This window comes from Erinaceus europaeus, chromosome 2 (assembly GCF_950295315.1).
Source record: "Erinaceus europaeus chromosome 2, mEriEur2.1, whole genome shotgun sequence".
In the NCBI taxonomy this organism is placed as follows: Eukaryota; Metazoa; Chordata; class Mammalia; order Eulipotyphla; family Erinaceidae; genus Erinaceus; species Erinaceus europaeus.
In genome coordinates this window covers 202,027,654-202,053,463 of record NC_080163.1, presented here as the reverse complement: position 1 = coordinate 202,053,463, position 25,810 = coordinate 202,027,654, and the positions used below count along the sequence as shown (strand labels likewise).

Genomic DNA, 25,810 nt, shown 5'->3' with positions numbered 1-25,810 from the left:
TTTCTCATAAATAAAATCTAAAAAAAAAAAAAAAAAAAACTTTTAAAAAGGGAGAGAGGGGAAGAGAGAGAAGGAGCTCTCATTTTTAGTATGGATATTAATTATTACAGGATAGCTGCTGGGAGGGGCTAAGCAAATAGAAAGTGAAATTCTACGTTCGGATAAATTTATGAAACCTTGATTAAGAGAGAGAACTTTTAGGGGGTGGGAAGAGTAGAACAGAGGGCCAGCAGCAGTTTTCTTTCCCTCTCTCTCTTTCTTTCTTTCACAATTTTTCTTTAATAAAACATGTGAGCTCTCACTTTGACCCAGCCCTGGAAAAAAACATTCAGGAACTGGCATCAAAGTCAATGCAGGCATTTTGTCAGGCAAAAAAAAAAAAAAAATGGGGCTCTTTGGCGAACAGATTTTTCGATTTTTCTCTAAATGAGAATGCTTGCAAGCCAGGCTCACGTCCTCGGGGACTTGCTTTCCAGCTCCACAGACAGATGTGGCCCTGGTGACTGTTTCTGAGCCCCACTGCTCCCCAGGGCATTCTACCATCTATGAAAGTCACCACCACTTTCCACTTGCTTCACAAGAGGCTCTGTGACCTAACACCAGCCACCTGTGGGTTTTCCTTCCACTGGAAGTTTGGGCTTCCCCATCAGGGCTGACACCCTTCCCAGGGAGAGCCCACTCCGCACTGCCCTTACTCTCTGTCTGTCCGTCTGAGTTCCTTCAGAGTCTTGACTCTTTGGAAGTAGCAATAGGTGTAAATAGGAAAAGAAGTCAGGGGCCAAAGGAAAAAAAAAAGGGCAAATATATATAAACATAGATAGTTATAGAAATAATAGCTGACCCATATCCATGACCTTGGGAGAACCACTGCAGTTTCCACTGGAGGGAGTGGGGACACAGAGCTCTGGTCTGTGGGAACTGGGTAGAACTATACCCCTGTTATCTTGTAATTTTGTAAATCACTATTTAAAAAAAAACAATAAAGACTCATTAACATAAAACTATAAAGAATAGGGAAGTTTCCAATGAAGGGATGGGACATGGAATTCTGGTAGGGGGGACTGTATGGAATTGTATCCCTGATATCTTACAGTCTTGTTAATCATTACTGAATCACTAATGATAAAAACTACAAACACTTCAGCGGGGAAGCAGTTACAGAAGCCAGACCTTCCACCTTCTGCATCCCACAATGACCCTGGGTCCATCCTCCTAGAGGGATAAAGAATAGGGAAGCTATCAGGGGAGGGGATGGGATACGGAGTTCTGGTGGTGGGAATTGTGTAGAGTTGTACTCCTCTTATCCTATGATTTTGTCAGTGTTTCCTTTTTATAAATAATAAAGAAACCTACAAACACCCTTTGCTTCCCTTCAAAGGGTAGGGTGGCTCTTTAGAATTATTAGAAATGCATGTACAAACTATTGTACTTACTGTCGACTGTAAAACATTAATCCCCCAATAAATAAATTTAAAAATAATAATAATAATTCTCTAAAAAATAATGACTAGAATATGTAAAAAGGGGGACCAGGTTAAACGCACACATTACCATGTGCAAGGATCCAGGTTTAGCCCCAGCTCCCTACTTGTAGGAGGAAAGCTTCCGGGGTGCTGAAGAAGGTCTGCAGGTGTCTATCTTTACTTCTCTCTTCCTTTCCCTACCCTATCTTCTCAATTTCCCTCTGTCTTATCATCCAGTAAGAAAAGAAAGGAGGGCTGGGTGGTGGCGCACCTGGTTGAGCAAGGACCCAGGTTTGAGGCCCCTGTCCCCGCCTGCAGGGGAAAGCTTTGCGAGTGGTGAAGCAGGGCTGCAGGTGTCTCTCTGTCTCTCTCCCTATTCATCTTCCCCTTCCCTCTTGATTTCTGGCTTTCTTTATCCAGTAAATAAATATTTTTTTATTTAAAAAGAAAGAATATAGAAAAAAACAAAATGTAAAAAGGTAATAGCTCCACTTCCATTTTCTAACTTAAAATATTATAGAGCTCATGCACCCTTGTGATTCCATTATTGGTTTGAGATAAATTCGTTTTTCTTTCTTCCTCCCTTTCCTCCTTTCTTTAGAATTTTGTGTATTTCTGACACAGAGGGAGGGGAGGAGAGGAAAAACACAGAGCCCGGCTCAGTTCTGTCCTGTGCTGGCTGAGGACTGAACATGAGACGCCTAGGGCATGAAAGTCTGGTGTACAGCTGCTTCCTATCTTCTCCCAGGCCCTTAACTAGCTTTTCCAAGGGAGGACATGACATCTGGTTTTATTTCCAGCTCTAGGACAGTGGACAATACTGGGCACATAGAAAACTCTCAGTTAATATTGCTACAGCAAAGTAAAGAGGATTGCAGATTCAACTAAAGAGAATGAATGGTCCAGTTGCCATTCTAGTTCTGTTGAGTTCTGAAATGATTAAAAATGCCCTCATGACTTTGTTCCCAACCTGAGAGCGAGCACATCAATTCTAAGAGATTTCTTCTTAAACTTTTGAGTCACAAGATGTGAGTAATCATAAAAACTATTACTACACCCCCCAAAAAATGGTGTATTTTATGCTGTTTTTGTATATCCGCCTTGGGTGTTTTAAAACTTAAATAAAATAGATTATCTGTTGGTTCACTTTTTTTTTTTTTTTGTTAAGAAAATTTTTGTGGTTTTATTGTATCATGAGGCATTGAAACATCTGAACAAATCAATATCTGGGCGGTGAGGCAGCTGCTTTCTCCTTCACTTCTTTGGGTTACTAGAGCAACTTGTCAGTAGATAAAAAAAAAAAAAAAAAAAAAAAAAAAAAAAACCTTTTGCATTACTTAATTCTTTCCAAGGCATGCGCTGGTACAACACAAACTTCTCCTGTGAGATGCAACTAGTCTAGCATCCAAACATCATGCACAACACCTCAGTAGCAGCAGCGCACTGCGCCCACTCCCACCATTTAAGCTCTGCTTATTTGTGTATGATATTTGGACCATCTGGAGGAGTGTGAATATTATCAGGAACTGGAGGGAGGAGGAAACAGCATGAGTGCCGAAGTTGTGCAGGGCAAGCCTGAACATATCATTGGTGCAAACCCAAGCATCGTTGATGTTCTTTAACAGGAACATCTGGTGGAACCCCATGATGGGATCTTCATCAGCCTTCAGCTGGCCAACAACCATGCTGATGATGCAGCTATCTGGCGTGGGTTGATGATCCTGCGCAGTGATGCTATGTTGGATTTTCTGGAACGGAAGGCTCGACAACTTTTCCACAATGGCAGCTTTTCCCTGGAATTGTTGTCCTTCCCATGTAAGGCATGATGCGTCAATATAAATTGCACCTAGTTGGGTCCTGTCATTATCAAATAACTGGTAGTAATGTTGAATGAAGCTGGATCCAATCTGCTCCCAAATTGGCTTGTCTCCCATTCTGGAGTGTCACCCAGCCTCGTTGAGACCCGAGGGGCAGGCTCCTGGTTCACTTTTAAATAGCAATAACCCCATACTGGGGTGGGGAGGGCGGGTGGAGAAACTTATAAAAGCTTTACCCACATGCGCTGTGGTTCAAGTCCACAAAGAATGGAAGGCATCTATATACAAGCAGGGCTATGGGGACCTTTTCTTTCTGTCACTAAGGCATTCCATTCCATTCCAAAGCCTCTTTCCTGATGATTTCTAGTTCCTACTTCATTAATTTACTTCCACTGTTTGTGACACACTGTGGTAGGTTTTGACCATAATGTACAGGTGTATTCTCTCTTTCTCTCTCTTTTATTGACTAGAGACAGAGAGAAACTGAGAAAGGAAGATAGAGAGGGAGAGAGACAGAGAGACACCTGCAGCCCTGCTTCACCACTTGTGAAGCTTTCTCCCTGCAGGTAGGGACCAGGGGCTTGAACCCCGGGTCCTTCTGCACTCAACCAGGTGCATCAATGCCTGGTCCCCAGTGCATTCTCTTGGTGACAAAATGGGTTGATTCCTTTTTTTTTTTTTTTGAGGTTTTTCTTCTCTCTTTTTTTTTATTTTTGCCTCCAGGGTTATCGCTGGGGCTCAGTGTCTGCACCATGAATCCACTGCTCCTGGAGGCCATTTTTTTCCCCCTTTTGTTGCCCTTGTTGTTGTAGCCTTGTTGTGGTTATTATTGTTATTGTTGATGTCATTGTTGCTGGATAGGACAGAGAGAAATGGAGAGAGGAGGGGAAAGACAGAGGGGGAGAGAAAGATAGACACCTGCAGACCTGCTTCACTGCCTGTGAAGCGACTCCCCTGAAGGTGGAGAGCAGGGGGCTCGAACCGGGATCCTTAAGCCGGTCCTTGCGCTTTGCATCTCCTGCACTTAACCCACTGCGCTACTGCCCAACACCCAAGGAGGTTTTGCTTAATCAAGATTTGAAAGACATTGATGTTTTCTTGTAAACCTTGTCTATTTTTGTTTCTTTCTACATGTAAGCACTAATCCATTTGGAACTGATGTTTGTACATGGTGCGGTCAGATTACACTGTAGGTTTATTTCTATATGGACCCTCAATTTTTTTTTCCCCAGACCAGCTGTTAAATGGTCTTTGCTTTTCTTAGTGATCCACCTCTCAGCCTTTGTCTAGGCTCTCTGGTCCATGTCACAGGTGAATGTTTTCATGTTGGTCTTTTTTTTTTTTTTTTCATTTTCTGATTTCTCTTGGGACACAGATACAACTGTGACAGGAAGAAGAGATGCTCTTTGTTGTTAAAATGAGATCCGGTTTCCCTTAAATCTCTGTGTGTAGGTGCACACAGACACAAACACATGCACTACCCAAACAGCCCATCTCTAAGACCTTGGAAGTGGTGGTTATCACTGCCGAGTGGCGTGTGGGGAGCACCCAACATTGGTGGTGGGGGTGGCGTGAACTCTATCTCTAGTATCTTATAGTCTTGTGAGTCACTATTAAATCACTGATAAAATATTGTATATAAAAAGAGAGACATGGGGCCAGGTGGTGGCACATCTAGTTAAGCGCACATAGTACAAGCCACAAGGACCTGTGTAAGGATCCGGGTTCGAGCCCCTGGCTCCTCACCAGTGGAACATGGGTGGAGGGATACTTCACAAGCAGTGAAGCTGGTCTGCAGGTGTCTTTCATTCCCTCTCCTTCTTTATCTGCCCCTCTCCCCTCAATTTGTCTCTTGAACTATCAAATAAAATGGAAAAAAGTGGCCACCAGGAGCAGTGAATTCGTAGAGCTGGCACTGAGCCCCAGTGATAACCCTGTAGGCAGGAAGGAAGGAAGGAAGGAAGGAAGGAAGGAAGGGAGAAAGAAAGAAAGAAAGAAAGAAAGAAAGAAAGAAAGAAAGAAAGAAAGAAAGAAAGAAGAGGCTCCTAAGCTGAATATGGGCCCCAGACCAAATTAAATTGATGGGGTTTACAGTCAACAATCTTTATATCCCTTTCCCATATTAGGGAGCTACTCTCTTCCCTAATCCAGCTTTCTGTTTCTTCTCCAGCCATGACTTTCTCTTCCCAGACAATCACTAGGATCCACCTGCATATCAAATTTCAGGCTCAGGGGAAGAAAAAAAAAAACTAGTATAGCCACAGGCCTTTTGAAATATAACTAAAATATGCCTACTAGCTATATACAAAATGGAGGACCCCCCAACTCTTCATCTGCACTATTCCAGCCTTTAGGTCCATGATTGTTCAACATTTTGTTTGGCTTTGTATGTTAACTCTCTTTTCAGCCACCAGGTTCCAGATTCTAGCAGGATGTGACCAGACTTCCCTGGATAGACAACCCCACCAATGTGTCCTGGAGCTCCGCTTCCCCAGAGCCCTGCCCCACTAGGGAAAGAGAGAGGCAGGCTGGGAGTGTGGATCCACCTGTCAACACCCATGTTCAGCGGAGAAGCAATTACAGAAGCCAGACCCCACAATGACCCTGGGTCCACCCTTCCAGAGGGTTAAAGAATAAGGAAGCTATAAGAGGAGGGGAGGGGATACGGAGTTCTTGTGGTGGGAATTGTGTAGAGTTGTACCCCTCTTATCCTATGGTTTTGTCAAAGTTTCCTTTTTATAAATAAATAAATAAAAAGAATGAAAGAAAGGGAGACAGAGAGGGAGAGATCTGATACTTGGGATAATAAGGAAGGCTCTGCTCCATAGAGAGAAGTCCTTTGTCCTAACCCAGTGGCTGACAGGCCTGTCCTTCCAAATGCCCAAGTGACAGCCAGTCCAGTGGTGTGAGAGGCTGAGTTTTTTGCAAGTGAGTCACTTCTTTCTGTGGGACCCAAGGAGGCCATTCACTATGGCCTTAGAATGCCAGCTCCCCTCCCCATCTGCTCAGCCTCGTGTTTCTGGCTTCTGCAACCTCATGACTTTGGGAGACATTTGGAACTCATCAAGAGCACACAACTAATATATGGATTTTGATGCTGCCCAGTCACTAATAAAAGCTGAGGACTCCCGGTCTTCGTAACAAAGAACAGGACTTCCCAAGAGCTCCTGTGGCTGCAGAGGACACTGATAAATGTCCCGGCGGTCATTCTCTGTCCACAGTAGCCAACGTGATGACTGAGTCAGATTTTGCAAGACCCACATTTTTCAAATGTCTGAATGTATAATCTATAAGCAGATAAAGTCCCTCTCATCCCCAGGCTGTAAAAATAAATCTGCATCTCACATTTGCCCGAAGGCCCTTTCTTTCAGAGGAAGGGTGGGTGTCTTGTGTGAATGTCCCATCTGGTCCTGGGGACAAGCCTGAGTTATGAGGTCACATAATAATGAGAGAGGAGAGAGAGAGAGAGAGAGCGAGAGAGAGAGAGAGAGAGAGAGAGAAGGAGAGGAGGAGGAGGAGGGAGAGGAGGAGGAGGGAGAGGAGGAGGAGGAAGGGAGGGGAGAGGGAGAGGGAGAGGGAGAGGAGGTGCATGAATGTACTGGGAAGCAGAGCTAAGGGGCTTGCCTAGTGGGCTAATTGTGACTTTTGGAAAAGCAAACCAGGACAGTGGATTGACCATCTCTATAGAGATGGGAAAGATGGAATTTTGATGTGGTCAGAGTGACACACTCTACCAGTAGAAACGTTAAGTAGGCACCTGGAAATAGTAGCTGAAATCTAAGGGAGCAGTTTTGTGTACTGACCACATGTGCTATATACAGATGGCTTTAGTGGTCTTGAAACCCATGAATTGATTCTATTACAAAGGGAATAAGTATAGATGATGAGACCTGAACATACTGAAGCCAGGCCAGTTCCTATGCTACTTGTCCTAACTTACTATGAAAAAGACCTGTATTGTTTCTGCTTATTATTATTTAATATTTTTATTTATTTATCCCCTTTTATTGCCCTTGTTTTATTGTTGTTGTTGTCATCATTGTTGGATAGGACAGAGAGAAATGGAGAGAGAAAGGGAAGACAGAGAGGGGGAGAGAACGACAGACACCTGCAGACCTGCTTCACCACCTGTGAAGCGACTCCCCTGCAGGTGGGGAGTTGGGGGCTCGAACTGGGATCCTTATGCCAGTCCTTGCACTTCGCGCGACGTGCGCTTAACCTGCTGCGCTACCGCCTGACTCCCTGCTTATTATTATTTTAAACTATTGAGTTCTTTGAACTTAGTTTTATTTTTTAAAGTTTTATTCCTTCTAGTTGTTTATTTTTCATCAGATAGAGACAGAGAGAAATTAAGAGAAGGAAAGCTAGAGAGGAAGCGCGACATTTAACAGCACTGCTTCGTGGCTTGTGAAGCTTCCCCACTGCAGGTGGAGACTGGGGCGGGGGCTTGAACCTGGGTCCTGAGCACATGGCAATATATGAGCTCAAGCAGGTGCACCACTGCCTGGCCTCAACCCTTAATTTAATTATCTGCTCTGCACTGTGAGCCCAAGTCAGAGTAGCTCAGTGGTAGATGGATCTTACAGAGGTAAAGTGAGTTCTGAAATTAGACACTTCCAGTTCCTTCTTTTTATAATTTTTAAAGCTTTTTATATTTTATTTATCACTGGATACAGATGGAAATTGAGAGGGGAACAGGAGATAGATAGATAGATAGATAGATAGATAGATAGATAGACAGACAGACCAACCTGCAGTTCTACTTCACCACTTGTGAAGCTCCGCCCTGCAAGTGCAGACCAGGGGCTTGAACCTGGGCCCTTGTGCGCTGTAGCATGTGTGCTTAACCCGGTGTGCCACTGTCTGCCCCAATCAGTTCCTTCTTGAGCATCATGAGAGGCAGAAGCAGTTAGTATTACTGGGTGCACTGCAGAGAAGCTGAGTGGGTTAAGTGTGGGATGTACTTGTCCTTACTGTGCCTTGTGAAATCCACAACCAGAGACAAGGAAAGGGCAGGCAGGCTCTGAGCCTGGGAGACAGGACAGGACTCCCTTCCCTAGTACTTTGCACCAAGTACCATCTTTCCTGCCTCCTCAGGGTTGCCAGAAGCAGTTAGAGGCAGCTGTTCCTAAAATGGAGAGGAATGGGGAAGTTCTAAAATATTGTCCTGAAAGAAAGAAAGAAAGAAAGAAAGAAAGAAAGAAAGAAAGAAAGAAAGAAAGAAAGAAAGAAAGAAAGGAGGGAGAGGGGAAGGGAGGGAGGAAGGAAAGAAAGAAAGGAACTTCAAGACATCTGGGCTCTGTGTTGGGAAACATTTTTGGTGAGACTGAAGCGATTATGTCAGAAGATTCTACAGAAGGAACAGCTCTGTTATTTCTTTGCTGCCTCCATGCCACCACCCGTTACTTTCTTTTTTTAAATTTTTATTTATTTATTTATTCCCTTTTGTTGCCCTTGTTGTTTTATTATTGTAGTTATTATTGTTGTTATTGATGTCGTCATTGTTGGATAGGACAGAGAGAAATGGAGAGAGGAGGGGAAGACAGAGAGGGGGAGAGAAAGACAGTCACCTGCAGACCTGCTTCACCGCTTGTGATTCCCCTGTAGGTGGGGAGCCGGGGGATCAAACTGGGATCCTTAGGCCGGTCCTTGTGCTTGGAGCCACCTGCGCTTAACCCACTGCGCTATCGCCCGACTCCCCCCCCCCCCCCCCCCGTTACTTTCATGGTGGCTTTACTCCCGGGGCTGTCAGGAGTGGAACTGAATATGTCTACTTCTCATTTTTAAGCCCTTGAGAACTCCTAGGCATTGGAATGTGGCTCCTCCCCTCCATCCCCACCCCCATTTGCGAACGATTATAGAGAAACCATCCTCATCGTGTTCACTGTTTAGCTTTCTTTGTGTGTGTTCATGGCGGCTACATTTTTCTTCCCAAGGAGCATGTCTCCCACCCTTCTCAGAAGGGCACATAATTCACAGAGGTCAACGAGAGGGGTTGCAATGACACACAGGATATGAAAGAGGAAATTAAGAACCAGATGTCCACCAGCCCAGGCTCCTAGAGCCAACCCTGGGTCCCGGGCGCTAGGGAGTTCTGAGTCAAGGGCTATGCTATCCTACCATGAGTGCTGGGTCCAAGGGGTTAAAGTTGATGGCGCACAGCGGGTCAAGTCTGACTTCCCAGTGGAGGGGTCAGTGGCATCAGCATCTCAGGACACCTGCCAGCAAGATGGGGCAGGCCCACATGTGGGCAAGGCTTGGCACATCTGCTTGGCACATGAGGTGTCCCCGTCCCTTTGCACAAGATGAGTTTGAAGGATGGGATTCTTTCAAGGGAAGGCTCCCCGCTCCTTGGTAACATCCTTAGCCTTTCTCACATTTTAAAATAAACAATTTTAGGAAGAGGGATTAAAGGCTTATGTCTGCGAGATGACAAGGAGGGGTCGAGGGCTTGCTGCAGAAGAAATGCCTCAGAAGTTCCCTTTCACACCGGCAGTTGGCTTTGCGTTCTGGGGACGGATGAAGTATGACTGGAAGTCCCCCGAAAATCCCAGGTCCACAAGTGCTCTGTCCATGTTCCCGTCACTGGGACTGCAGGGTTCACACCCACCAGGGAAGATCTGTCGCCCTTGGCTCTTCTCAAACAGAATGAGCCATTTGGCCCACGCCTTGAATTGCTGCTTCTTCTTCTAGCGTTTGCCCTTCTTCCGTAGCGAGTCAACAGCGTCAGGTTGAGCCTGATGTCAAGTTTCGAGACCTCCTTTGAATCTGGAGAGGTGGCAGTCGTTGACTATGTGGGTCATAGTCTGTCTGGAGCCACAGGGGCAATTCGGGTCGTCTCTGGCTCCCCAGCGATGGAACATAGCGGCACACCGGCCATGGCCTGTTCGATAGCGATTGAGGAGGGCCCGATCATAATGTGCTAGGTCAAAGCCGGGTTGACGCTCGCAGGGGTCTGTGATGAGGTGTTTGTTCTTGACCTCAGCTGACTGCCAACTCTGTTTCCAAGAGTCTGGAACAGAGAAGTTCAGTGTAGGCGTAGGGGACCAGATTGGGTGACGAGACATCAAGCCTTGGACAGGGTGGGTGAAAATATCCACGTAGACTGGCAGGTCCGGTTGAGCGTAAACGTGGGAAATGAACTTAGATGATGCCGCATCCCGACGAATATCTGGCGGGGCGATGTTGCTAAGAACTGGCAGCCATGGAACCGGGGTGGAACGGATGGTTCCAGAAATTATCCTGTTAATCATTGGGAAGAGCCGGGTCCGAGAACACAAAAGGGAACCAATGGCATCTATCACAAAATCAGTTACCAAGTGTCCTGATCAAAACTGACATCTGTAAGAAGAATAAGGCCCTGGGTCGGGTCAGTGGGGTGAAGAGTTCAGGGTATTTACAGACTTTCCTCATGTTTGGGAGCAACTCTCTGCCCTGATCCAGCATTCTAGTCCTAGTCTCAGCTCTGACACCATCTTCCCAGACAATGTTTTTAGTCCACCTGCATGTTAGTTGTCAGGCTCAGACAAAAATTACTGAAGTCATGAGTCACTTGGAACATATCTAAAATAGACTTCCTAGCTTCTCTTGACCCTAAGATCTCTATTCTCATCTGTCCTAATCCTACTTCATGGTGCCTGTTGATTGTTCAGTTTTATTGTTTTGTCCTGCTTTGTATCTTGCTGCCTTTCACCCACCAAGTTGCAGACGCTACTATGATGCCATCTGACACTACTATCTGCCATCTATGACTTCTCTGAGCAGACGACCTCACCAATATGCCCTGGTGTCTCCCCTCTCCATAGCCCAACCCCATGAGGGAAAGAGAGAAACAGGCTGGGGGTGTGGATCCACCTGCCAACATCCATGTCCAGCAGAGAAGCAATGACAGAAGCCAGAACTCCCACCTTCTGCTCCCCATGAAGAATTTTGGTCCAGACTCCCAGAGGGGAAGAATTGATAGGGGGAAAGTGACCAGAGGGCTCTGAACTCCAACTCCATCAGGGAAAAAAAAGGAAGGACATTCGAAGTAGCAAAAGGTATAGGTGTGAATTGAAAGAAAGGAAGGCAGGGTCATAGAAAAAATGGGCAAGTATATATATAGTTATAAAAATAATAGTCAACCCATATCTGTGACTTTGGGGGAACCACAGCAGTTTCCAATGGAGAGTGGGGACACAGAGTTCTGGTGGTGGGGATAGTGTGGAATTACACCCCTGTTATCTAACAATTTCATAAATCAATATTAAATAGCTACTCAAAATAAAATAACCTCAGAGTATAAACTAACATGCATAAACTTATCTTTGAGTCCTGGTTTTGCAACTTGTTATCTTTAAGTAATTGCTAATAATTATTAGATATTATAAATGTCTTTTCTTTTTTTCTTTAACAGATATGGAAGGCCTGTGGTTGAAGATTAAGGCCATTTTGGACCTTGCCTTACCAATGAAAAGTCAAGGACTTTGATAGCAGTTCTACTAGAGTTTCTAAGAATAGCCCTATAAAGCTATTAAGATCCTAAAACAACAGCAACAAAATAACACCCTAATATGAGAGAAACAATAAAATGTATTTTATTCATTTATTTTTACTGCCACCAGGGCTATTGCCAGGGCTTGGCGCTGACACTACAAATCCGCCAGTCCAAGTGGCCATTTTTTCCAGTTCCTTTTTTTTTCTATTTTATTTGACAGAACAGAGAGAATTTGAGAGGGGAAAGGGAGATAGAGAGGGAGAAAGAGAGACTCCTGCAGACCTGCCTCACTGTGGGTGAAGTGTGCCCCCTGCAGGGGAGAGTGGGACCTTGAACTCTGGTCCTGTGTGTACTTAACCAGCTACACCATCTCCTGACACTCAATCTCATTCATTTTTACACATTAAAAAAAAAAAATCACATAAGGTCGGGGAGGTGGGTCAACTGGCAGCATCTATGCCTTTCTTTGAAAGTGTTAGGTCCTGGGTTCAACCCCCACCCTACCCTGTTTATGATCGGGCGATTCTCTGGCCTGTATCTTAAAATAAACCTGTAAACAATTACTTCATAGTGCAAAACCCTTGTCCTTTTTTTTTTTTTTTTTTAAGCCATGACCAAATAGCCAGGAGTCTGAAGCTGAGCCATCAAGGGAACACAGGTGCCAAGTGTTTATAATTCCTGGGGTGCCCTTCCAGGGTAGTTCTGGCTGAGGCCCATCTGAACAGGGTACTAAGACGATGGAGTGAATAAATGAAGTTGTTCGCATAAATGCTTCACAGATGTGAGCTGCTCTGCCTTCTAGAAGCAAGGCTGTGTGCTGCTCAGAAGTCCAGTCATGCTGCTGTTGACTACAGGGTGTTGAGACAGGTATACTGGGAGGCGAGGAGATGTCACTGTGACCTCAGGTGGCTTGATATGGGTGAGCAGTGACCAAGATGTGGAGTAGGCCCATTTTCCAATGGGGTTTTGTGACCATAAACAGTGGTCGATCAGACCCTTCCTCTGTCTTTCTTGCTTTCTTTCTCCCCTTCTTTCTTTCCTTCCTTCATTTCTTTCTCTTTCTTCCTTTCTCTCCTTCTTTGTTTCTCTTTCCTTCTTTCTTTCTTTTATTTTTCCCTCCAGGGTTATTGCTGGGGCTCGGTGCCTGCACCATGAATCTACTGCTCCTGGAGGCCATTTTTCCCCCTTTTGTTGCCCTTGTTGTTGTAGCCTTGTTGTGGTTATTATTATTGTCATTGTTGATGTTGTCATTGTTGGATAGGACAGAGAGAAGAGGAGAGAGGAGGGGAAGACAGAGAGGGGGAGAGAAAGACAGACACCTGCAGACCTGCTTCACCGCCTGTGGAGCGACTCCCTTGCAGGTGGGGAGCCGGGGGCTTGAACCGGTATCCTTACGGTGGTCCTTGCGCTTTGTGCCACATGCGCTTAACCCACTGCACCACCGCCCGACCCCCCCTCTTTCCTTCTTTCTTCCTCTTTATTTCAATTTCTTTTCTTTCCTTCTTTCTTTCTTTTTTAACTATTACTTTATTTTAATGAAGAGAGAGAGGGAGAGAGAGAGATACAGAGAGAAAGACCACAGCCCTGCTCAGCTCTGGCTGATGGTGGTGCTGGGAGTTGAACCTGAGACCTCAGAGCCTCAGACATCAATATCTTTTGCAGAATCATTATGTTGTCTCCCCAGAGGACTCCCCATTTTTCTCCCATGCATCTCATCTGCAGAAGGTCACTCCTGTAAGTCCTTAACATTAACTTTCACTATGACTATGCCTGGATGCTGACTCAGTAATTTGTCCCATGCACTAGACTCCACCTAATTCTTTATAATAATATCTTAAAACTCAAAAGATGTTGCTTTCACCGTAAGAATATTCTCTGTAGCTAGTTAGTCTCCAACTTTCCCAGAAGTGGACTTTAAAAAAATAAAACATTGCTGGGGCTGGGGACACAGCATAATGGTTCTGCAAAAGAATTTCATGCCTGAGGCTCTAAGGTCTCTGGTTCAATCCCAGCACCACCATCAGCCAGAGCTGAGCAGGGTTTTGGATTCTCTCTCTGTTTTTCTTTCTGTTTCTCTATCATTAAAATAAACAAACGTTTCTGGTGCAGTGGGCCTATATTATTTTTTACTGATTATATAAGAATTAAGAAGTATAGTTTCACATGGACTTCACTTTAAAGTGTCAAGCTGTCAGATGGGGCTACTCTTGTGTGTTGAATTCTTTTTCTTTTCTAAACAGAAAATCCAGGCAAATAGAGAGACTGACACGTCAGTCACCTGTGTTCTCCCACAGTGAGAACCAACCACTGGAAATATAATTTGAAGATTTATCTTGTTAAAAAGCAATTTCAGGAAGGCCAGGCAGTGGAACACCAGGTTAAACACACATGGTATGAAGCACAAGGACTGACGTAAGGATCCTGGTTCAAGCCCCCAGCTCCCCACCTGCAGGGGTGTTGCTTCACAACTGGTGAAGCAGGTCTGCAGGTGTCTGTCTTTCTCTCCCCCTCTCTGTCTTCCCCTCCTCTCTCCATTTCTCTCCGTCCTATCTAACAACAACAGCAGCAGCAACAGTAGCAAAGATGGAAAAAATGGCCACCAGGAGCCGTGGATTCATAGTGCAGGCACGGAACCCCAGTGATAACCCTGGAGGCACAAAAAAAAAAAACAACCGCCATTTCAGGGGTGAGGGAGATAGCATAACGGTTATACAAACAGACTCTCATGCCTGAGGCTGCCAGATCCCAGGGTTCAGTCCCTCACACCACCATAAGCCATAGGTGAGCAATGCACTGGTTATAAAAAAGAAAGAAAAAAGTCATTTCCACATTAGGGAGATAGCATCATGGTTCTGCAAAAGACACTGATGTCTCAGGCTCTGAGGTCCCAGGGTCAATCCCCAGTACCACCATTAGCCAGAGCTGCGCAGGGCTCTGGTCTCCTTGTAACTTACTTTTGTATCTCTCACTCATTAGAAAAACAAAGAAATGTGTGTGTGTGTGTGTGTGTGTGTGTGTGTGTGTGTGTGTGTATTTTAAAAGATCTATTTTAAAAAGTCATTTCCATTTGCAAGGTGAAGGGAGATGGCAGAGGGTTTGCAAAAACGCAGGCAAGGAGGATCTGACAGCATTTCCAAGAATGTTGTGGCAACCCTGCGTTCATTGAAATAGTTGGAGAGAAGCAAGCTGTAGTCTAGCCACTTCTTAATCAAACGTGTCTATTTGTGGATTTTTTTTTCTTCCTCCCATGTATGGAGTCGTATGATTTGTTGAGAGCAGAGCAGATTAAGAGCGGGAAGCCATCCTCTGGTCTGTGTCTGTTCACTGCAGCCTGGACACTCCATCCTCAGACAGACCACACAGACCACATGACATAATGCTGACCCGGCCTCTCTCACAGAGAATGCCTGGTTACAAGACAATATCACAGATTCCCTTTTTTTATATTTTGGTAAACTATTTTATTTTTAATTGAGATTAATGGTTTACAGTCAACAGTAAATACAGTTGATGGTACATGTTTAGAATTTCTCAGTTTTCTGCCAACCCCCCCCCCCCCCTTCTCTTCCACTATCAGGCACCAGGACCTGAAAGATTCCCTTCTTGCCCCTGAGTCTTTTACTCTGGTGCAATACGCCAAACCCAGTCCAAGTTCTGCTCTGTGTCTCCCCTTCTGTTCTTATTTCTCCACTTCTGCCTATGAGTGAGATCACCCCATATTCATCCTCCTTCCTGATGATCTCACTTCACACGATTCATTCAGGCTCCAACCAAATGAGGTGAAGAAGGTGACTTCAGTATTTTTAATAGCTGAGTAGTATTCCATTGTGTATACAGACCACAACTTGCTCAGCCACTCATCTCTTGTTGGACACCTGGGTGGCTTCCAGGTTTTGGCTGTTACAAATTGTGCTGCTATGAACATAGGTGTACACAGATCCTTTTGGATGGGTGTGTTGGGTTCCTTAGGATCTATCCCCAGGTGAGGAATGGCTGGGTCTTAGGGAAAGTCCATTTCCAGCCTTCTGAGAGCTCTCCACAGGGTTTGGTTCTTACAGAGATGGAAAGCAAGACGGAGTGGCTCTTTTCCTCTTCTCTCTGAGATAAAAGAAACAGAGTGTAGCTGGCTTCTCACGTCTCCAGTCTGCAGGGCCTGAGCTCTGGGGCTCGCTGGGGGTGTAGCCCTGGGAACAAAGCAAATACTGATGCCACTGTCCACCTGACTGTGGAGCTTAGTTTTTCAGCTCTAGGAATGGACACGAGACAGAGAGTCACCTGATGCTGTTTGTACTGACGGTGGAGAAAGCTCTCTTTGGAGAAAAAGCAAAACCATTACGACAGTGCACTGGGAAGGGAAGGGCTCTGAGAGGGATGGATCTGAGCACATTTGCTGTTCAAAAGGCATCTAATAAGCACAACCCATGCTCCTGTGTCCAGGAAGCACTTTGAGTACAGCCAAGTTTGTCGAAACTCAGGGGAAGGGGATGGAAGGCTTCCTCCTCTACCCCCCACTCTGTGCCAGTCTCTCCTCAAAGCATCTGAGGCTCAAGCAGAAATGTGTGTGAGCTGTTGTGTCAGCTGTCTATCTAGAGGCAAATGTTTGTTTGTTTATTGGTATGGTGGATCACACTGATTGATTTGCATACAGTGGACCAGACTTGCATTCTCAGGATAAACCCTGTGCTGAATATGAACAGATAAGGGCCCTAGGTCACATCGATGGGGTTAACAGTTAATAATATCTATAGGCTTTCTTCAAGGTTGGAAGTGACTTTCTGCCCTGATCCAGCTTTCTAGTCCTATGCTCATCTCTGGCATATCTTCCCAGACAAGTCCACCTGCATGTTAGCTATCTGGCTCAGGTAGAAAATTGCTAAAGTCATGGACCCCTTGAAGCATACCTAAAATAGACTTCCTAGCTTCTCTCTATGTTAAAACCGCTATTCTTATCTGCTCTATTCTTTCTTTTTTGGTTCCTGTTTATTAAACAATTTGCCCTGCTTTGTATTAACTGCCTTTCAGCTACCAGGTTCCACATGCTACCATGATGCCATCCTAACTTCCCTGGGCAGACAACCTCACCCATGTGTCCTGGAGCCTCCCCTTTCCCAGAGCCCTGCCCCACTAGGGAAAAACAGAAACAGGCTGGGGGTGTGGATCCACCTGCCAATGTCTATGTCCAGCAGAGAAGCAATGACAGAAGTTAGAACTCCTACCTTCTACACCCCCATAAAGAATTTTGGTCCAGGGGCCAGGTGGTGGTGCACCTGGTTGAGCACACGTGTTACAATGTGCAAAGACTCTGGTTCAAGCCCCTGGCCCTGACCTGCAAGGGGAAAGCTTTGCAAGTGGAGAGGTAGGGCTACAGGTGTCTGTCTCTCTCTCCCTCTCTATCTCCCCCTACCCTCCTGGTTTCTGACTGTCTCTATCTAATAATAAACAATAAAAAATAAATAATAATTTTGATTCATACTCCTAGTGGCGAAGAAATGTTAGGACGAAGATGACCAGAGGGCTCTGAACTCCAATTCCATCAGGACATGGAGAGAGAAGAGGAAAAAAAAAAAAGACACTTGGAAATAGTAATAGGTATGACTTAGAAAGGAAAAGGAGGCAGGACCATGGGTGGGGGAAATGGGAAAGATATAGGCATAGATCTAGAAATATATGCTAGTCAAACCCCCTTTGTGTGATCTTCTATAGTTCCAGTGGAGGGGATGGGGACACAGAGCTCTGGTGGTGGGAAAGGTGTGGGATTATACCCCTGATTATATAATCTTGCATATCAATATTAAATCACTAATGAAAAAATTAAAGTGAAAAAAACAAAAAGTTAAGTATTCCTGGGGGAGATGGCTCAGTGGCAGGGCACTGAGGACTTGCACTCAAGTCCCAACCTCAGCGCCCTCTTTCTGCTTTTATCACAGGAATGCTCTGCTTCTCTCTGTTCCTGATGATCTGGTCTGAAGTATGATGGCCTCAACCCAGAGTAATGGAGGCCATCCCCACGGCAGGGGAGTCGCTTCACAGGCAGTGAAGCAGGTCTGCAGGTGTCTGTCTTTGTCTCCCCGTCTCTGTCTTCCTCTCCTCTCTCCATTTCTCTCTGTCCTATCCAACAACAACAACAACTATGACAACAATAACAACTACAACAAGCATAGCAACAAGGGCAACAAAAGGGAAAACATGGCCTCCAGGAGCAGTGGATTTGTAGTGTAGGCACCGAGCCCCAGCAATAACCCTGAAGGCAAAAAGAAAGAAAGAAAACAGTTTGCTGGTTTCTGTGATTCTGGTGTTTGCAAGTTCATGTGAAACAGTTCTCTGGATTCCACATTAAGAGTGAAACCATCCGGTAGTTGTCTTTCATCTCTTGCCTTATTGGGATAAGCATCACCACCTCTAGTTCCATCCCTTCGGATCCCAAAGAACACAGCATTATCTTTTGTGCGTGCGGAATAGAGTTCCATAGAGTCTCTATCCCATCACTTCTTTCACCAGTCATTTGCCTACATGTTCTTACTCCCTGACTTCAGGCGGGCTGGAACAGCTCTGACTTTGTAAAACGATGGAATACTGAAGTCTCAACTATTCTTCATGCCAAAGTGTAATTTATACAGTTGAATCTACCCATAAAATGAGATGAAGTGGTACGTTTAGCAGGCCATCTGACACACATCTGTCCCTTTCGTGTGACCATGGAGAAAACACAGCACTTTTTTTTATAGGAATACTCTCAAGCTTTTACTGCTACAGTTTTGTGGGGTTTTGTTTTTATAAATACATGTGTATATATATATACTATATATACAGATATATAATTTTGGTATTATCTTTATTTATTGGCTATAGACAGCCAGAAATTGAGAGGGGAAGGAGTGCTAGAGAGGGAAAGAGGCAGAGAGGCAGAGAGAGACACCTACAATACTGTTTAATCGCTCATAAAGCTTTCCCCCTGCAGGTGGGGACTGGGGGCTTGAACCCAGGTCCCTGTACATTGTAACATGTGTGCTCAACCAAGTGTGTCACCACCCAGCTCCTTTCTGCAGTTCTTATTGGGAAGACACGGATAAATCCAAAATAGCGCTTACATCCTTTAAAGAAGAGAAATACTGTGTTCATATCGGTTCAGTGGCTGAGGAATAAGCATCACAGTCATAGTTTCATTACGAGCGCTACATTCACGAAACACTTGGCTAGAAATACAACAGTATGTGTGGAATCCCCCGGCCCTCCAGGGTTTGATCTTGTTGCTGTTACAGAGACAGGATGTGCTTTCCCCCAGGACACCTTCTTCATCCGTGTCCTTCTCACGCTGGTGGCCCCACACCCAGGTACACGTGGTTGCTTTTGGGAGCCTGGTCCTCACTGACAAGCCACTTTCTGAAATTATGAGGTGACTTGTCTTCCTGTGGGCAGATGATCTTACCCCCCCCCCCAACCCCTTCACACACACACACAGCCCGCATTTTATATCAGCTGACCTCTGTATTTGGGAAAGGGGGGAAAAAACTCATTAAAGAAAGATTCTTCTCTAGCTCCTGCATGAGTGAGCAGATGAAGAAGATATTGTTCCCTCAAATAATAACACATTTTCTGCTTTGCATTGCGCATAAAGTTTTGTAGGTCTCCACAGTGCAGACATTGTACGACGTATAATGACTTTATTTCTTTGAGGCTTCCACTTCACAGTTTTCACGGGGGTGACTCAGTGAGAGGTACAAGAACATAAAAAACATTGCAGAATTCTCTCCAGTGATCGGGGATATTGTCAACAGCCGCTTTCTCTCTTTTCCTCCGTAAGAACGAGTGTCAGGAGGTACAACACAGATGAAGTTCCCCCCCACCACCACCAAAGGACGTGGAAATTATAAACACAGATGAGATTGTGATAAATTTCCAAGTCACCTTGAAACAAGAGAAGGGATGGCCAGAAGAGATCGAGTTTAGGAAGTCAAATCTACTGAATTTTGTTAACATGTGCACTCAACCTAGAATGCCACCGCCACTGCTCCCGATAGACTGAATTTTGGAAAAGGTCTCTGAGATATGAAGGTCGTTCTACTATGCAGGTACAAGGGCTGCAGAGGAAAGCAGCGATTGTATTCTCCTAGAAGAGACTGTGTCAGTTCCCCCTCCTCTTGTGGTAATTTCTCACTTCCCTAAAGATTCCATCCACTATCTGAAACATTCCGGCGCGGGTGAGAGGAGTCTATATCAAAAGGAAAAGCCATGGTGAGTTCAGAATCACAGATGGAATGAGTTTGACTGAATTGCCCCTTGCTCTCTCTTTTCCTGCAGGGAAAAATAAAATGATGGGTGCGCTTATGAAGACAGATCAGCGCAGAAACATTTCTCTTACTGTTCGCCGGATAACTTTTCGCTTGAACCGGTGAGTGATCAGAAAAGATCAGGGGGTGAGGGCAAGGGTTAGGGTGGGGGCAAGGATGGGATGAGCCTTCATGGTAGATGGCTTGAAAAAATATATATTTTAAATTTGGAAAAGGTACTTTGAAAAGGGAATCGCTTTCCCAGGGATGTTTACTATCAATTATCGAGAGAGAGAGAGAGAGAGAGCAAGAAACAGATATTTGCTCTTCAGTGGGGGAAGAGTGGGCTAGAGTTCCCAACAAAGTCGTGGATAGTCTCAGAAACTAAAGAACGCACCTATAGAAAATTCCAGTTCACAGGCGATGCCAGTTAAGTGAGACTTCCACAAGGGTCTGTGCATGGGGACAGAGACTGAATTTTATGAGAGGACAAATAATAATAGTAAGTAGTGGCGCTTCCCCTCCAAGACACCCTCAAGCCTTCCCCTGTCTCTCTCTGTCAGTGAGTCTCAAGCAACCGCTCTTCAAGATGCTTCACCCAAGTGCCTGTATTGTGTGAGAAATTTGTGGCATCCATGTTTGCATTAAACCAGCTCCAGCTCCTTTGTAGAGACGACACATGCCAGCAAGCTCGTGTCTGCCTTGAACGTGTAATTGTTTCCCACTGTTCTGCTCATAACCTCTGAAAAATATTTCAGAATCCCTCAGTTTCGCATTCGAATGAACATTCACCTCCCGATGACAAAGCGAAGGGGAACGGACTGAGGAGAAACAACTGCAGACTCCAAGCCAGAGAATTTTTCATTCACAGAGGAAAAAACAACTTTGAATTGAAGAAAGGCTTTTTCCTCTTCTTTTCACTGCGCACAGAGTAGCCCACGAGAATCGTTACTTTAAACTGCAGCGGTAAATGTCAAACACAAGATCTGTATCTATATGATCCTGACAAGTTTCTCTTAAGTTACTCCCGAATTAGTAATTCTGCACGTCTCTTTGGCGGTTGAAATATATGAATATGGACATGTGTGTGTGTCAGAAGCAGTCTACACAGTTCCTCTTCACACACACACACACACACACACACACACACACACACACATCCAACACCTCTTGAAACCCCTCAGCAGTAGCTGCAAATGATAACCCCAATTAAAGCAAGAATGTGGATGCTTCTCACTTGGGTGACTTCTTTCTGCCTGGGTAGCCTGAATGCTGCCACATTCAGTTTTCAGGGTCAATTTCAAGGCTTGACTGTGTCTGCAAGAGGCAAGGGGAAACAGGAGAGTCCTCACTCCCATGGAGACTCTGTTTTCTCTCTGGGGCCTTTTTTAAAATCCTTCCTGAGATTCTGAGGCTGACTGAGCTTCAAGTCACCCACATGGCCCATAGCACTGGGAAAATCCCCACAGATGAGACCGTCCACAGTCCTCTCCTCTCTGAGTGAAATTCTGCCAGGGTGAGTAAGTCTGGGAAGTCCTGCAGCCCTGCTAGCCTCGTTCTCCTTTCCGTGGGCTAATGAGCATTTATTTGCTTCAATAATGTCCTCTCCATGGTGATAACAGTTTTCAATTCTTTAGCCCCCCTCCCCAGAGCCAAATAAAATGGACATTTATGGAGTTTCCACATAAGAACAGAGGGAGCACAGACCAGTTTTAATGTGTCCCCCTGGAAGTCTTTTGCTGCTAGGGGAATGTTTGCCTTCCCCATGTTCTGAAAGACAAGTATTCTGGCAAAATCTATCAAGGGCGGGAAAGAGTCAGGTTTGCTGGGCCTTGTGGTGACACCATACCATCCATCGCTAGCTGCATCTGCTGGCACTCCATCAGTCCTGTGTGTCTCCTAAGGCAGATAACAATCCAGCCACACCACATCTCAGTGCTAGCTTTTCTCCATAAAAGGAAGTGACACTTTCTCCTTTCTCCTCTCCATCCCATTATTGAAAAGAAGAGCATTCAGAAGTTCAGTGACCCCATTGCTAGCTCAAGTAAGATAGACCCACAAATATTCAAAGCATCCCTCTCCCTACTTCAAAGAGCACATCACCACTGCTTTCTTCAGAAACCAGGGGACAGACAAGAGATTCCTGCAGCCTAACTTATGTTCTCTCCTAGGTTACAACTTCCTCACATCTCTGGTGGTTCTTAGTGGCCTGCAGAGGTGCTGGTTCAGAAGCACCCTGGAGAGACAGCATGTGTCAGGGAACCCAATTAGAAAGCAAACTTCAGACTGGGGAGAGGGTTCAAACTTCAGACTGGGGAGAGAGTGGCAGAAGCCATGCTCTGTCTGAATGAGGCCTGGGTTCCTGGGTTCGATTCCTGGCACCACGTAAGATGGAGTTTAATAAATAAATTAGTTAGCTGACAGAACTCCACTGGGTTGCAGAAGGAGTCTTCCTAAAGGAGGCTTGCAATCTCGTAGGAAGAAGAGGAGAGAGAACAGGGTAAAGGTGAAAACCCCAAGCTGCATCAGCATAGGTGGTGCAGACCCCAGAGTGGGTCATAGGGGACATCAGACATGGTGGGGGGAGGGGGTCTCAGTGCTGAAATAAACAGTGCTTTACAGAGGACTCTTCAAGGGTGGTTGAGTCAGTCCTCTGTCCTTGTCAGCTAATCCCTAAGTCCCCAAAACCAGCCATATGGAAAGGAGATCTGAGGTTTGTGCAGCCGGGTGCCAAGTCCCCTCAGACTCTAGGAGACCTGGGTGCTTCTCTGGGGCCAGCGGAGGAGAGCGGCTAGCAGGGCTGACTTCCAGGACATCCAGGGACACGCCAGGAATCTCAGGGACATCCTGAGAGCCTGTGTTCCTGGGGCAGTGAGGGCTGCAGACTTTCTGCTCAGAAGTGGCCAGGCTGTCCCAGGAGAGGGCAGCAGGGGACCAGGCAGCTGCCCTGCTTTGGGCCAGGGGTAAAGGACACCTGGGACACAGAGGGAAGGAGGGCAGACCTTATGGGGCCAACACTTCTGTCGGGGGTGGGGGGGTTGGGGGGCTGGAGATGGTGCCCCCTGAAGCCCCCCCATACACCCCACCGTCCTCACAGCCCCCCTGAAGCCCCCAGTGCTCGCCAAGGCGCCTCCAGCCACCTCTCCATCTGAGTCACAGACCTTCTTCCCAGGTCCCTCCTGGGCCCCCAGCGCTGGCTGGGCTGAGGGGCGCTGCCCAGTTCTTTGGTTCACCAGAGTCCGCAGGATGGGAAGCTCCAGAGACAGAGCCCTGCCCGCCCGCAGTCCCCGTCTGCCCCCCCCCCCCCCAAGCACAAGGTCTCACTTTCTCCATCTAGACCACCGGGAAAGCAAAGCAGTAGCGCCTAGCACCAGCCACTGTTCCCCAAACCGCGCACCCCTTTCTTCAGCCTGGCTGAACCCCAAAACCCAGCCTAGGGACCCCGGCCTCAGGGTCTGGATCCAGCACTCCCACCCCGGGCAGCAGGTAGCCGGGCAGTCACGGGGTCCCTCCCCGCCCCACCGGCGATGCGGGCTCCTTACCTGGCCTAGGTGTTTGCTTTTCTTGCCGCCGCCGAGCAGCAAGCCCGGGAAGGAGACTGCGGACCTGTTGCCCTGCGCCGCGTCTGCGCCCGGGGCCAGCTTGATGGAGTTGACTTTGGGGCGCGCACCCCCGAGGAGCTGTGAGCCCTGCGCCGTCAGCACGGCTGCCAGGAGCAGCAGGCAGCGCGGGGGGCCCGCACCCCGCATCGGGGCGCCCATCTCACCCGCCAGGACCCCGCTGCGCCCGCCCTGGGAACCACGTCCCCCCCACCCCAGGGCGCGCCCGGGGGGGTCAGCGGGCGGTCAGCGGGGGGCAGTGGGGGGCAGCGCGGATCAGAGGAGGGCAGTGGGGGGGCTGGTGGGGGGCGGCTGGGTTGAGTGGGGGGGTCAGCGGGAGGATACTGGGGGTCAGTGAGGGTTTGTGGAGGTCAGTGGAGTAGGGCGGTCAGCTTGGGGTAAGAGGGGGCAGCGGGCCTGGGACGGGGACAACCCAGGGGCAGCGGGGATCGAGGGGTGCAGCGGGGGTCAGCTGGGATCCGTGGGGGCCGGCGGGGCTCGGCGGGGCTCAGCGGTCAGCGCGCACAGCCCCGGCAGCGGGTCCGAGGCCGGCGGACGCAGAGCAGACTCCCAGGCTGAGCGGGTACCCAGCCCGAGTGCCGCCGCCCGCGGCTCCTTCCCGCTTCCCTCCCGGTCCGGGTGACTCAGTCTGGCGGCTCCTCCTGCGGGGCGCGGGGTGAGCGGGGTGCGCGGGGCGCGGGGCGCGGGGTGCGCGGTGGCTCGGGAGCCCGCGCGCCCCCTCTTATAGCCCCCACCCGGGGTTCCCCGCCCCCGGAGCCCAGTGACGGCGTGGACGCCCCCCAGCCCGGCCCACCCCGAGCCCCTCCCCCGGACGGCTGGGCGCTGGGAGAAAGTGGGGCTCCCCCTCCCCTCCCCCCAACAGCAGCCCGGGGAGTGTCAGGGACCTTGGCAAACTGAGAAGGAAGGACCAGGTGGAGGTGGGGGCGCCCGGCTGCCAGCACCCCCGCGGTCCCTGCGCCCGTGTGTGTGTGTGTGTGTGTGTGTGTGTGTGTGTGTGTGTGTGTGTGTGTGTGTGTGGTCGCCCGGGGTGGGGGGTGCGGTGAGTTTCCCGGCGTGCTCGCGGGTTCCCCCCTCCTCCGTGGCCCCTGCTCCCGTGGGGGGGGCGGTGCAGTGAGGTTCCCGATGGGTGACTCCCCCAAACCCTGCATGGTTCCTGCGCCCATCGCCGGCGGGCCGGCGGAATACAAACTGGAGGGGTGTAGTGAGGTTCCTGGGGTGCGTGCGCCACTGGGTGTGGAGAGGTCCCTGGGGTGCGCCCTCCCCCCGCGGAGGGTCGCAGGCGCACGGGGTCCAGAACTCCAGCGGCCCAGGGACCTGCCTGAGGCGTCAGGATCCTGGAGGGAGGTGGGAGTGCGGGGTGGCCCATTTCTACCCTAAGTGGGGTCCTGGGCCTCCTCCCTGCAGCCCCACCGGGCACTGGCCACACTCAGGGTCCCTGGAGGGTCCAACTTCCTGGTTCCTTGTCCCCGGGATGGGTGGGAGGGTGCAGGCTAGAGGCTGAAGGCTTAAGCTGGAGGGGCGCAGAGGCTGGACCCATACTGGCCTGCCACCATGCAGGGCCCAGGGGTGCCACTTGTGGGCAGCTTCCCCGCACCCCCGGGACTGGTGCCGGCTGCCCACCAGGGACTCCAGGAAGCTGCTAGGGGAAGTGGGGGTGCTGGATGTCTAGGCCCCCCAACTTGGCGTCTGCACAGGGGGCAGTCACAAGGTCTCTGCACCTGTGAACCGGGTTCTCCAGTCACCTACCCCACCCCCACCTCCATGTTTGGGGTGCATCTTACTGAGACAGGAGCAGAAGAGAGGGAACCTCCAGCTAGCTTCCAGCAAGCTTCTCTACCTTCTGCTTCCTTAGAGAGAGCTCACAGCCCAGCTTTTTTCTCCCTGTTTTTCTTTAAATTTTAATTTAATTAATGTCTATATTGGATAGAAATCGAGAGGGAGGGGGGAGAGAGAGAGACACCTGCAGAACTACTTCACCACTACTCAGAAAGCTTTCCCCTGATGGTGGTGGTCCCTAGAGGGTTTGAACCTAGGTCCCTGGGTTCTTGTGCCTGAGGACATGTGTGCTCTACTGGGTGTGCTGCCTTCTGGCCCAGAGACAGAATCGCAGGGGCAGTGCCACCAAGGCTCAGGGCATCCACCCACACACTGGAAACTAGTTCCTGGG

The 25,810-nt window shown here is 47.9% G+C and overlaps 2 protein-coding genes across 2 annotated transcripts in view; both read right to left on the bottom strand.

The window, feature by feature from the left end:
• Window positions 1–23,849, bottom strand: part of DKK2 (dickkopf WNT signaling pathway inhibitor 2) — a 64,850-nt gene extending 41,001 nt beyond the window's left edge. Inside the window, exon 1 of the mRNA XM_007531232.3 lies at window positions 23,566–23,849. Coding sequence (XP_007531294.1) covers window positions 23,566–23,784 — 219 coding nt within the window. The 5' untranslated portion in view covers window positions 23,785–23,849. The remainder of the gene's footprint in view (window positions 1–23,565) is intronic.
• Window positions 2,760–3,436, bottom strand: LOC103120761 (nuclear transport factor 2-like). Its single transcript, XM_007531234.3, has one exon. It carries the CDS (start codon window positions 3,395–3,397, stop codon window positions 2,876–2,878), a length of 522 nt encoding a protein of 173 aa, XP_007531296.2. The 5' UTR covers window positions 3,398–3,436; the 3' UTR covers window positions 2,760–2,875.
• Window positions 23,850–25,810: the final 1,961 nt, after the last annotated feature.